At 32.4% G+C, this 14,256-nt stretch overlaps 1 protein-coding gene across 1 annotated transcript in view; it reads left to right on the forward strand.

Moving 5' to 3' along the window:
* The window catches only part of LOC140434877 (uncharacterized), a 309,793-nt gene that overhangs the window by 190,914 nt on the left and 104,623 nt on the right, over positions 1-14,256 (forward strand). The window contains exons 16-17 of the mRNA XM_072523474.1: positions 1,607-1,753; positions 12,231-12,376. Coding sequence (XP_072379575.1) covers positions 1,607-1,753; positions 12,231-12,376 — 293 coding nt within the window. The remainder of the gene's footprint in view (positions 1-1,606; positions 1,754-12,230; positions 12,377-14,256) is intronic.

The raw sequence follows: 14,256 nt of genomic DNA on the forward strand, positions 1-14,256 counted from the left end.
TGCTCGGATTTGATAATGGATAACTTGATGACTGCTGGGTGTTTGGTACCTTGTGTAGTATACTTGTTGAAGCTGTTTGATTTGGTACTTCATTGTTTGACTCAATATGAGTTGATTCCGTTACTGAACTGGTTTTGCATTGAGATGATATGTGTCCTGCATTTTTGCAAATAAAGCAGGTGAGTGTACCTTGTGACAAAAATATGCGGTAAGGTGTTTGGTCGAAATTTATTAGAATAGAATCTGGAATTGGTGATGTTATAGGGCTTATATAAACTTGCCTCCGAAAGCTCAATATGTGACTATATTCGGGAAGAGTCGAGCTAATTTTCAGAAATGTTATTGGGGAAATAAGCTTTAAACCTATATTCTGTAATTCTTCAACTAATACTTGATGAGGAATTGACGGGCAGACTCCAGACAAGACTAGTCTTTCTGCTGGAGAGACAAGTCTTCGTGCTGTTACAACTTCGCCGAGTACTTCTATAGAGCCATGTTGTGTCATGAAGTTATCTACTACGGTTTTGTTTGCCAAATACATGCAGATTCTATTATGAGATAATCTAGATGAAAAAATAATATTTTTTGGGTTGATGATTGTACCCAAAGGAATGAGATAATCCTGCAGTTTAGCATTATCGATACAACTAAATACAATTGCTTGGTTCTTACTCGGAAAAGAATGTGAAGCGGCTGAAGCATAACTGTTTGTGATATTCGAACGTTGATTTACTGGACTGGTTAGATCGGCAGGTGTGTTTACATTGTGTGAAGTCATTTTAAGCTGCGGTGGCGAAGGCCTTACTCCGACTCTGGTAAATGAAAAACCAATCGCATGCTACTATAAGCTGCTTATCGCAGCTAACCTCACAAAATGATTGTACGGTAGTGTATATTTATTATTTGACGTTTTCTTTTCACAATAATAAAATAATAATTAGGTATAGATGACTTACGTAGTAGTATTTAGTAGATAAACACTTTAATTTTAAAAAACTATTTAATAAAACCACTTGTTTTTTTTTTAAACTAGGAGTACGATATCAGTACAACTTAACCGTACCTTGCCAGGGCCGGTCTCCGCTAACTATTTTAAACCACCCCTATTGATATAGTCTTAAAACTCTGAATTTATTTTAATAATTTTGCTACACGCCTCTCTCTCTCTCTCTCTCTCTCTCTTTCTTTCTATCATAATAAATATATTATTACGAAAGGTCTTTCGTAATAATATATTTATTTGTATATGTATCTTGCTATCCATTTATGTGTATACGTATGTTTTTGTATATATTTTGTTATAAAATCAATGTTTAAACAATGACGCCGTTATTTTATACTGATACTTTTGACATAAATCCATATTTTCATACCAAAACTTCAATTCTTTCAAGTATTGGTTCTGAAATGAATTACTTTAAATTTTATTTTTTATTTCTTGGACTAAAAGTCTTCTTTAAAGTTATAAAGGAATAAAGAATTTTCAAGGATGATGAGAAATGGTTATTACCATGAGCTCGATTTACTTTGTTACTAAGCTAGAAATATACAATTATGAACCAGTATAATCTATTTTGCCACACACTTACTTGTTTTTAATTTGTAGGGATTTAAAAGAATCTATTTATTAAGTGACATACCCAGCTTTTATAAATTTGGGTATATTCTTATAATTAAGACTGCTACTCAAATTAATGCTGGTACAACATCAAATATTATTGTGAAATTATATGGAAACTTAGCAGATAGTAAGGTAAGCATTTTGTCAATGTTTGCAGTTGTTTTTATATTTAATATTTTATTAGGGGAAACTGGTTTCGGTTCTAAATATTTTTACTAATATATTATTATATAAGTCAGCTGAGATTTTTCAAATTTATAATTTATTGGAGACGAATGGAACGATCTATGCTGGGAGTGACGTTGCGGGACCGAATAAGAAACGAATATCTGCGAAGAAGGACGAGTATTGCTGATGTTGTGGAACCTTGTGGAACGCATAGCGGAACTTAAATAGAATTGGGCAGGCCATGTAGCGAGAATGCATGATTCACGATGGACGAGTAAAATTACACATTGGAGGCCAAGAGCAGACAAACGTAGTAGAGGAAGACCACCTACACGTTGGGCTGACGACATCAGGCGTATCATGAAAAATTGGTAACAAAGAGCACAAAATCGCAAAGAATGGAGGAGTTTAAGGGAGGTCTATGTCCAGCAGTGGACGTAATAAATGAAGGCTGGATGATGATGATGATGATGATAATTTATTGAAATTTATATTGAGCATCTTTTAGGCGATTATTTGGGTTTCGAAACTGATTAATATTATAAAAATGATATTAAAATAGTTTACATCATGCGTATATATGTGGGAACAACAATCAACAAGAGTGGGCGTACCGAAAAAGAGATAGAGCAAAGAATCGTGAAAGGAAAAAGGGTGATAGGATGCCTAAACCCGATGCTATGGTCAAAAGAACTATCAAATCAAAGAAAGCATCTCCTCTTTAACTCCATCTTTAAAAGTATAGTGCTCTATGGATGCGAAACATGGCAACTTACTAAATCCCTTGAGCGACGCCTACTTGCATTGGAAATGGACTTCTGGAGAAGATCAGCTAGAAAATCAAGGCTTGATAGAATACAAAATGACCATATCAGAAATATAATGGGAGTCAAGTCAACCATCATTGACGAAATTCAAAGGAGACAACTGTTCTGGTATGGTCATGTGAAAAGAATGGACGACGACAGGCTGCCAAACCAAATTTTAAAATGGACGCCAAGAGAAAGAAGGAAGAGAGGAAGGCCAAAACTATCCTGGCTGGGCGGCATTCAGAAGGCAATATCGGAAAGAAACCTTCACCCTGGCGAATGGAATGACCGACGTAGCTGGAAACTGGGAACCGGAAGGCGGAAAACGCTATAAAAAACCGGAAAAAACAAAAAAAAAAAAACATCATACGTTACAATTCACGATTATTGGTGATAATAGTAACATATTTAAGGTTGATTCTAACATATATTTACTTTCAATTACCAAATAATCCTTTAAGGGTTTAGACGTTCTTCATAAAGAGAGGTCTCACGCTACATATATTTGTGACAAATCATAAATTGTAACAAAGAAAATAAGACTCTAAGTATAAAACGTTGAATTTGCAATACCTTAAAATAAAACTCTTCGATTAATGTGTCGTACCAGTAATGGCATACAGATATCAAACATGGACAATGGCAAAGTCGAACATAGACACATTAACAAGGACCCAGAAAGTGATGGAAAGGCGAATGTTGGAAATAGGCTTTAAACACAGAAAATCTAACGAGTAGATATGGAATTTTACGGAGGTGAAAGATGTTATAGAAAAAGCAACACACGTGAAGTAGAAATTTGCAGGCCATAAAATCAGGCAGAAGGACGATAGATATAACAAATAAGTAGTGTAAAAGTGACCCAAAGAAAGACCACAGTTGGGGTAAACAAATGATTTAAAGATACATACTGGTCCAAGATGGATGAAAATCGTAGTGGTCAGAGAAAAATGGATAGATAAATTTATTCAATAAGGTAGTTATTTAGCCTATTTAATTACGACCTTTTTAGGTTGATTGTGATCCTCTAATCCTAGATTACATTCTCGTTCCTGAGCCTTTTTAAAAGGTCCAATAACTTAGAGACTGATCATTCGATGTCTCTCTTTAGCCTAAAGCAAAGAACCGCATATTTGTGAGCCTGTCATACTGGCATAGAATGTGCTCTGTTGTTTCGTCTTTTAGGTGACAATATATGCTTCAACTGTGGCTTTTTTTCTGCCTTTGCTTATTAGTTATTTTGCAAGTTTTGGCAAATGTTCTGTAATGCACTGTTTTGACTGTCATTTCACTGGTAAATTTCTCCACAATTCTAGAGATTTGTGAGCAACCTATTTCGTTGTAGCCATTCTTGTTCCTGTCTTTGCAACACCGCAGAAGGATTCCCGTCCAACAAGTGGCTTTGATAAGCCTTGTATGGCCATTATGTCTGCTTTTTTATTGCCTTTATGTCCCTCTTGCTTCAATATCCAGGCTACCGTAATCTTGCTACGTTTTGCTAATGTTTGTTTAGGGCATCCACACAATCTAATACTATATGTGCATAAAGGACATAGTAGCTTTTTCCATGGTTTTTATTATGTGAGTATTCCATGTAAACCTGTGATAAAACCAAAATATACCATTGTTTGATAATTTTGTTTCTTTGGCAAGTGAAATCTCTGTTCCTTCCAGTATCGGTGGGGTTAGGCCTTGTAATGCTATCTTTATTGGAAGTTGAAGATTTGTATTTTTTGGGCATTGACTATCAGTATTTCTTGTTTACACCACTTATCATCTATATTTAGGGCTGCTTGCATCTCCCTAGATACCACCTAGGAAAATTTGACCTTGATGATGATATCGTCAGCGTATCCTAGACAGTAAAAGTTTTTTGTGGACAGATTTTTGAGAAGACCATCTAACAGGCTTGTAGGCAAACCATTTACCAAAATGAGAATATACTGATTTATCATAAAGATTCCAAAGGAACAAATTTCTAAGAGCACCATGTATATTATTACCTACATAAATATTTTAGGCCCCTCGCTTGTGTAGGAAGAGATTTGGGTGTAGTTCTTTCAAAATTCATATACAATTTGTTTGTATTATCTTTAAAATGAAAATGAATTTAAGGGCGCCATTCTTAATAATTTACCCTTATAAGGAAACGAGCTCAGACGGAGAAATAAAATGAAGAATTTTAAACAAAGCTATTTTATCCCAATTTTTGAAATTCGTTCACATAAAAAAATTCTTATAGTTGTGAAATTTCATTCACTCTCATAATCTAGGCGTTATGTTTATTTCCGAAGCACACATGACTAATAAGAGCCATTTCTATATTCCCAAATATTCAACCTATGTAACTCAATATCCATTACGTAAAGCCCACAGAGGTACGGCAATTATTATAAGAAATAACATTAAGCATCATGAAACAAATAAAATTAGTAAAGTTAACATCCAAGCCACATCAGTGTCGGTCGAAGATTCACAAGGCCCGATTATTCTAACTGCTATCCACTAGGAAATTAAGTTCCTGTACTGACTGTATACCATGTATCACAAATTTTTTTATTTCAAATCCTTTATAATTATGGTGTATAAAAAAATACCCAAACGGGCAATATCACAATTACATTACAGAACGTTTTCGGAATGTAAATTCCATCATCAGTGTAACGAAGTATACATGCTATAAGCCACTAAAATATATGGGTAAAAACCCGTTAAATTTTGTTAATTTGTAGTTATGTTACATTATTACAAATTAGGATGTTCAAGTTACCGTTGGAATTTGTTACATGGCGTCATCATGGCGTCGCCATAGATCAATACAAACATTAGTAAATTTCAATTTACTAATGTTTCTATTTTGAGAACAAAGTGGAAATTGAAACGTCAATAAACGTACTTTAACCTTTAATTGTGGCTTATTCCCATTTAAATAGTAATTACTTTAACATGGCACAAGAAAATAGCTTCAGAAAAATATTATTAATAGTGTGTCAACGATTGCGTGAAGATATTGGATCACAAGTTTCCATTAACTTTGCCGGAATCTTCACTATAGAAAATCGTCTAAAAAGCTTAATGTAATTTTTGAAAATCGAAATGACAATGAGCAGCACGTTTCCTAAGCGGTCGAGGGTTTCGAAGTACCTAGTACTAAGTCTGGGTATTTTAAATGCAATAGTCTGAAAATAAAGATGACTGAAGAAAATTCATCTCAGTTTCCTTCTGCGATGGGTTTAATGAACTCTCATAGTACACTAAGTAGATGTGTTTTTTGTGAAAATTCACAAGAAAGTAGCCACTGTTTCAAAGCTTAGAAGTTAACTTATGACCAGAAAGTGAATATATGTATTGACAGAGAAAGGTGCTAGTTTTCGTTGTTTAAAAATCGGACACCAATCAAAATGTCGTGGTCAATTATGTTTACTTTATTATAAATCACAAGAAATAAATTAGATAGCTGGCGAATAGTGCTACTACAAATGTTTTTGTGCAAACTTGGCGCATCAAAATGAACCACTTAGGTAAGACCAGTGTAAGACCAGGTCAGTGTAAGCGACAGATTAACCTTGTGCATAGATCATTCGGAGGTAGCAAACTAGCATAAAAACATGATTGTTATGATGTTAAGTTGAGTTATAACAACTACAACTGCACAGTTGAAACACTAGATTAACCCGTTATCTGTAGCGATTTTTTCCGTATTTAGTGGTCTCTGGATGGAAGAACTTAGGATTCTAAATATATACAGAGAAAACAGATTCTAATATGTCTCCTATAGATTTAATAGTTCAGATATTGCAGTAAAGCTCGTATACACCAAGAAGGCAAATTTTAAGATGTGGACTGGTAGCTGTGAAAACCTTGCTGGGCTGGACTGTGAGGGCAAAAAGGTCCCTTAAGCTAGCGGGGACACATGAGCGGAATCCAATTTAACCTACGTAATATTTTTTCACCAATTTTTCACTAATTTATTACCACCCTAATAATTTTTCACCACCAAACCAACCTTAAGGGGAGCGATTCTGCTGGCTTAAGGTTCAAGCTAGCAGAATTCAAAAAAAAAACTTTTTGTTGATGGCATATTTTTTCACCAATTTTTCACTAATTTATTACCACCCTAATAATTTTTCACCACCAAACCACCCTTAATGGGAGCGATTCTGCTGGCTTAAGATTTAAGCTAGCAGAATTCAAAAAAAAAACTTTTTGTTGATGGCATATTTTTTCACCCATTTTTCACTAATTTATTACCACCCTAATATTTTTTCACCACCAAACCACCCTTAATGGGAACGATTCTGCTGGCTTAAGGTTCAAGCTAGCAGAATTCAGAAAAAAAACTTTTTGTTGGTGGCATATTTTTTCACTAATTTTTCACTAATTTATTACCACCCTAATAATTTTTCACCACCAAACCACCCTTAATGGGAGCGATTCTGCTGGCTTAAGGTTTAAGCTAGCAGAATTAAAAAAAAAAAACTTTTTGTTGATGGCATATTTTTTCACCCATTTTTCACTAATTTATTACCACCCTAATATTTTTTCACCATCAAACCACCCTTAAGGGGAGCGATTCTGCTGGCTTACGGTTCAAGCTAGCAGAATTAAAAAAAATATTTATGATCTACCACAGTGATCTGCTAGGTTTTTACGAATTTATTACAACTTTAGTAATTTTTCACCCCTTACTACCCCTTTAACAAAAATTAAATAAATTTGTTTTTTCAAAAATACTTGAATACATTTACACGGTGTGTGTGTGCGAGTGTGTGTGTGTGTGTGTGAAAAGCACTTCTGTTGTAATAATTGGTATATTTAATTAAAAATTACTACTTACCTATTACTTATTAATTACTTACTAAAAGTACTACAAATTTCACTGGACTAATAAGTCCGAAAACGTTTTGAACTTAATCCTTTAGGATTTTTAAAATTTAATTAAATATACCAATCACAACAGTGTTTTACTTCAATGTTCGAGTTTTTTAACTATATGATATACAGCCAACTCACGGGAATGATCCCTTTTTAAGTTGTAAAATTTTGTTAAAAAATAGGTAGTGTACAAAACAACAATATTGCAATGTTTAGCATATAAAAAAGTTGGTAAAGTTGGTGTTTGTGTAAATTCTAGCATTTAAAGATGTAAACTACTTTCCTTATTTGAATTTCTAGTATTTATGGGAATTATCTTCCACACTGACACATACGGATTTCAAGATTGGAGGGTTATTGGAAAACAGATCCACTATTCAACTTAAAATCTTTTTTGCAGAACATCGGAAGAGATCTTTTTCTTATAATTTTAAGGTGCTTAATCTTCATACATAATCCAATGGGACCGAATGTTATTTCTTAAGATCGGTTTTATAGAATAAGAACAGTTATAGACTTTTTAATAATAAAATGACTGCTCTGCGTTATCCAGTAAAATAATTATCGCTAGATGAATCGATGGTACCGTGGAAAGTTAGACTTAGTTTTAAACAATATACTAAACAAAAGACATAAAAGACGATATTAAGGTTAGAATTAATTCGTAAATTAATTTATAAAAAAGCAAAGAAAGACGGAATATCGCACGCGAACATTTGCTATCTCCTATTCTCCTATAAATAATTGCTAATAAATCGGACAAACGCGAAAAGAAAACGAAAAGATGCAGAGTATGTCCTATCCTAAAAATAAGAAAAAACCCAATTTATGAGTGTGTGGATTGTGCCGAGAAACCAGATCTCTCCGTGGGCGATTCTTTCAAACATTTCCATAAACAAAATAAATAAGTTAATATTTTTTTGTAATAACCTTTAATTTTTACCTATATTCAACTGACAATGAATGAAAAATCGACAAAGAATTAAAATACAAATATCTTTAAATTTTTAAAATGCTGCTAATATAAATTTATTTTACTACGCAAATAATCTATATCAGCTGTTCTGGTTATTACCTGTTAATCTGTTATTCTGGTTATTCTGTTAATTACCAACCGGTAATTTCGGTCTCATTTGAATATACCTACTTAAAATGTTTTGCAATATAAATTCTTTATGTTATACACCTAATCTTAAAATTATGTTTTGACCAATCGTTAATACTCTTCTTATTTAAATAATATTAAAATATTAAATACCTAAATTATTTTTCAAATTTTCATCTACCTAATGAATGCAAATCTTTTAACAATAGGGTGCAATAGGTGCGCACGATTCCGACGACCCTCCTTTACAATCAGATAAATAATGTAATAGATGTAATAAAATTATTTCAATTTGAATATTTCTTACCTGGTAATTTATTCTGTGAAATATAAAAATTCCATTGTATTTACTAAAACTCAACTTGATTTCAATTATTTTATATTCATAAAAAGGACTAACGATTCGATTTCGCTTAGCCATGTAATACGACTCGAATCAGGGTCAATTTTTTAAAACGGGTAAAATTTATAGTTTTTGGAATAAAGTGTTTTCATATTTTTAATATTTAAACATTGAAAAAATAAATATTACTTAGTATAGAATAACATTTGAAAATGTTTTTCAATTAGGGTAGTTGAGAAAAACATGACTAGGCTGGTAAAAATGTAGTAAAATTCTAGCAGAGCACTCTTGTGTTTTCAAAAAGATTTTTTATTCACCTAGCGTCAATGTGTATCTTGTTGAATGTTTCCCATTATCTCAAGCTTAGGGGGTCAAAAATTATAAGGGTGGATCAAATTTAGTAAAAACCAGGCAAGCAATTTATATTTTCAGTTACAAGTAGAATACAGTAAAATTATAAAAATAGATTTTTTATCACCTTAAATTTTAAGGTAGTAGAATTATTGACTCCTCATAGAGGGTAGTTGAAGGGTGAAAAATTACTAGGATGGTAATGTATTAGTACAAATCTAGCATAATACTGTAGTATCTCATATTTTCGAAAAGATTTGCTTTGCATTCAACCAGCGTAAATGTGTAGATGGTAGAATTGGTGAAGTTCGTTAACATTTAGTAAAAACTAACCAGAGAGTTTCTTATTTTACTTATAAATAGTATTTAGTAAAATTATAAAACAAAACTTTTTCACCTTTAATTTAAACATAGCAGAACTATTGACTTCCACTAAGGGTTAGTCGAGGGATAAAAAATTACTAAGTTGGTAATAAATTCGTAAAAACTTAGCAAAACACTGTGGTATATCATAAATATTTTTTTTCAAATTACGCTGGCTCGAATATTAAGCTAGCAGGAACGTTTCCAAATAAGATTGGTTTAGAGATGGAAACTTATCAGGGTAAAAATACTTTTTTATGTCAGTTATAAGTAGAGGATAGTGAAATTGTAAAAAAAGGTTTTTTTCACGTTAAATTTTAACCTAACAGAATTATTGACTTATCAAAAGGGGTAGTTTAGGTGTGAAAAATTACTAGGGTGGTAATAAATTAGTAAAAACCTAGCAGAATACTGAGGTATTTCAAAAATACGTTTTTTTCTTATTTTGCTGGTTCAAATATTCAGCTAGTAGGAAAGTTTTCGAATAGGTTTATGGGAGCAAAATTATCAGGATGGTCAAAGTTTAGTATAAACTTAACAAAACACTTTTTTATTTCAGTTATAAGTAGTGGACAGTAAATTTGAAAAAAAATTTCTCCTTAAATTTTAATCTAACACAATTATTAACTTTTCACAAGGGGTAGTTAAGGGGTGAAAAATTACTAGAATGGTAATAAATTCGTAAAAACCTAGCAAAACACTGTGGTATATTATAAATATGTCTTTTAATTCTGTTAGCTTAGGGGGTCAAAAATTATAAGGGTGGATCAAATTTAGTAAAAACCAGGCAAGCAATTTATATTTTCAGTTACAAGTAGAATACAGTAAAATTATAAAAATAGATTTTTTATCACCTTAAATTTTAAGGTAGTAGAATTATTGACTCCTCATAGAGGGTAGTTGAAGGGTGAAAAATTACTAGGATGGTAATGTATTAGTACAAATCTAGCATAATACTGTAGTATCTCATATTTCCGAAAAGATTTGCTTTGCATTCAACCAGCGTAAATGTGTAGATGGTAGAATTGGTGAAGTTCGTTAACATTTAGTAAAAACTAACCAGAGAGTTTCTTATTTTACTTATAAATAGTATTTAGTAAAATTATAAAACAAAACTTTTTCACCTTTAATTTAAACATAGCAGAACTATTGACTTCCACTAAGGGTTAGTCGAGGGATAAAAAATTACTAAGTTGGTAATAAATTCGTAAAAACTTAGCAAAACACTGTGGTATATCATAAATAATTTTTTTCAAATTACGCTGGCTCGAATATTAAGCTAGCAGGAACGTTTCCAAATAAGATTGGTTTAGAGATGGAAACTTATCAGGGTAAAAATACTTTTTTATGTCAGTTATAAGTAGAGTATAGTGAAATTGTAAAAAAAGGTTTTTTTCACGTTAAATTTTAACCTAACAGAATTATTGACTTATCAAAAGGGGTAGTTTAGGTGTGAAAAATTACTAGGGTGGTAATAAATTAGTAAAAACCTAGCAGAATACTGAGGTATTTCAAAAATACGTTTTTTTCTTATTTTGCTGGTTCAAATATTCAGCTAGTAGGAAAGTTTTCGAATAGGTTTATGGGAGCAAAATTATCAGGATGGTCAAAGTTTAGTATAAACTTAACAAAACACTTTTTTATTTCAGTTATAAGTAGTGGACAGTAAATTTGAAAAAAAATTTCTCCTTAAATTTTAATCTAACACAATTATTAACTTTTCACAAGGGGTAGTTAAGGGGTGAAAAATTACTAGAATGGTAATAAATTCGTAAAAACCTAGCAAAACACTGTGGTATATTATAAATATGTTTTTTAATTCTGCTGGCTTGAACCGCAAGCCAGCAGAACCGCAAGCTAGCAGAATGGCTCCCCTTGAGGGTGGTTTAATGGTGAAACAATATTAGGGTGGTAATAAATTAGTGAAAAATGGGTGAAAAATATGCCATCAACAAAAAGATTTTTTATTTTATTATTCTGCTAGCTTGAACCTTAAGCCAGCAGAATCGCTCCCATTAAGGGTGGTTTGGTGGTGAAAAATTATTAGGGTGGTAATAAATTAGTGAAAAATGGGTGAAAAAATATGCCATCAACAAAAAGTTTCTTTTTTGAATTCTGCTAGCTTGAATCTTAAGCCAGCAGAATCGCTCCCCTTAAGGTTGGTTTGGTGGTGAAAAATTATTAGGGTGGTAATAAATTAGTGAAAAATGGGTGAAAAAATATTACGTAGGTTAAATTGGATTCCGCTCATGTGTCCCTGCTAGCTTAAGGGTCCTAGGGCAAAAGTACCTTTAGATCAACCGGACAACCATACCGCAACAGCTGTGTCACTTTTGATTTACAAAACCTTTACAAAATGATAAATTTCATCCTTAAAAAGTGCATGTTATTCATAACTTAATGTAAATAAAGATTTCGAGTGAAGAAAACTGATAATTTACAGCTTCTTTCATATAATTCTAAACGATTCATAGGCATTGATGCTGATGACGTTGGGTAGATATTTATTAAAAGTGGTAGAAATTTACTAAATTCATATTTAGTGCTTATATTGGTTTAATAAAGATTTTAATGCTTTTTAAATTATTTTTTTAGGAACATATCCTAAATTATCCTGATCCCGAGAAAAAAATTCTACAAAAAAGTCATGAGGATTGGTTTTTTCTAGCTACAGAATATTACCTGGGTGAAATCCAAAAAATTGAATTGTGGTTTGATTCGATTGGATACAGGCCCTCATGGTAAGTTATTGCAACAAACTTAGTATTCCAACAAAAATTTAAAAGTGATTTTTACCATATACCGTTAAATTTCATAAAATTTGGGAAAAAAGTATTTTTCAAGTATCAAAAAATATTTTTTTTTTTGTATAACACCTGTGCCGTGTTTGTATACTGCTATCTGGTCGGAAATGACCAATTATCAATTATTTTCTGACCTAATTTAATAAACAGCAAATACTTAAATCTAAGGGCTTACCCTATGGCTTACTCTTATTTTATCTATCCACTAATGCACTACAACTAACATGCAATAACTTCACAGCACTATACTCTGCTTTTTACACTAAACTGTTACACATTTACACTAACTCAAATGGTTTTGTCCGTATGAGTATTTTCTTTAGTTCAGTGTTGTCAAGAAGCTGGATTGCCTCGACGTTTACATGACTATGCAGCCTCTGCTCGTGACTTGCTGCTGTTCTCTTGATTATTTCGATCACAATTTCCATACTCAGGTCCTAGTGGAGGTTGCTGTTACGGATATACCAAGGAGCATCAACAATGTTTCTCAGTACTTTGTTTTGAAATCTCTGGATAATATGTACATTACTAGCTTTAGTACAGCCCCAGATTTGGCGCCCATATACCCATACTGGCCTCAGTATGTCTCAGTAGTTTTGTCTCGTGAAACTCTGTATAGCTGCCATTTTTTTTCTTAACTTTCTTTTTTCTAGTATGAGTGCTCTGATTTCTTTTGGATAGTTGTTCCTTCTGTTCTAGAAGTTATTGTGGGAGTATTTTCCCAAGCTACCTGTTGGATATTTTTTATAAAAACTTCTAATTCGTCATCAAGTTGTCTCGTGTTTCTCATTGGCACAGCAAGATTAATTTTGTGTTCAAGGTTTATTTTAAAGCTCTCCCAGTCAGTTTTTTTATTAGTCAATATTGAATTGAACTCTTTTTTAATCACTGTATCACTCACAGTTAAAAGTTAAAATTATCGATGAGTGATCAGAGTTCATGTCCCAGCCGTCATTGATATCCAGATAGTTAGCTGAGATATTTTTATAAATAAAGAAGTCTATCGGGTATGAAATTTTGTTCCTATCATTAGGCCAGTATGTTGGTCTACCAGTAGAGATTACTTCACCCTTTTGTTCCTTAACAGCTGACAATAGTTGTTTTCCTTTAGTTGTAGTTAGCCTAGAGAACCAGTGGGTATTCTTTGCATTAAAGTTGCCACCGATGAAGTATCTTTTTTCTAAAATGTTTATAAACTCTTTATATTGTTCTCTTTTAATGGAGTGTCTGAGAGGACAATATATTGAACTTATATTTACGGTATGTGTTTTTCATCTTCACACAGACTGTTGTAGCTTGTATGTGCTCAGTTGCATATTTTAATTACTCATGATGAAAGATGTTATCTTTAATTATGATAGCGCTTCATCCTTTAGCTGCGTTATCTGGGTGTACAGTAGAATATACTCTATACCCCCTAAATTTTACATATGACTGTTTAGTGAAGTGTGTTTCAGAAACGAGACACAGATCAATTTTCTCAATGTCTAGTACTGCTTGCAACTCGATTTAATGTTGTAACAGTCCATTTGCGTACCATGCCATTATTCAGAGGTCTTTAGTCATTTCTGATTTTCGGAATAGCTGCTTTAGCGCTATGCTCTAGTCGGGTAACTCTGATATCGATTTGAGTTATTTTGTCATTAATCTTGGTGAGCTTTTCCAATATCATTTTTAATGTAATATCAGTTTCTTTTTCTTGTTGCGATGATATATGTCTCCTTGCATTTTTTGTTACTTGCATGTTTGTCTCGCTTTTATATCATTGTCTTTGTTTTTTCTCTCGTTTCTCATTGTTTGTAATTTTTTAGCTACAT

The sequence above is a fragment of the Diabrotica undecimpunctata genome, chromosome 2, assembly GCF_040954645.1.
Source record: "Diabrotica undecimpunctata isolate CICGRU chromosome 2, icDiaUnde3, whole genome shotgun sequence".
Taxonomy (NCBI): Eukaryota; Metazoa; Arthropoda; class Insecta; order Coleoptera; family Chrysomelidae; genus Diabrotica; species Diabrotica undecimpunctata.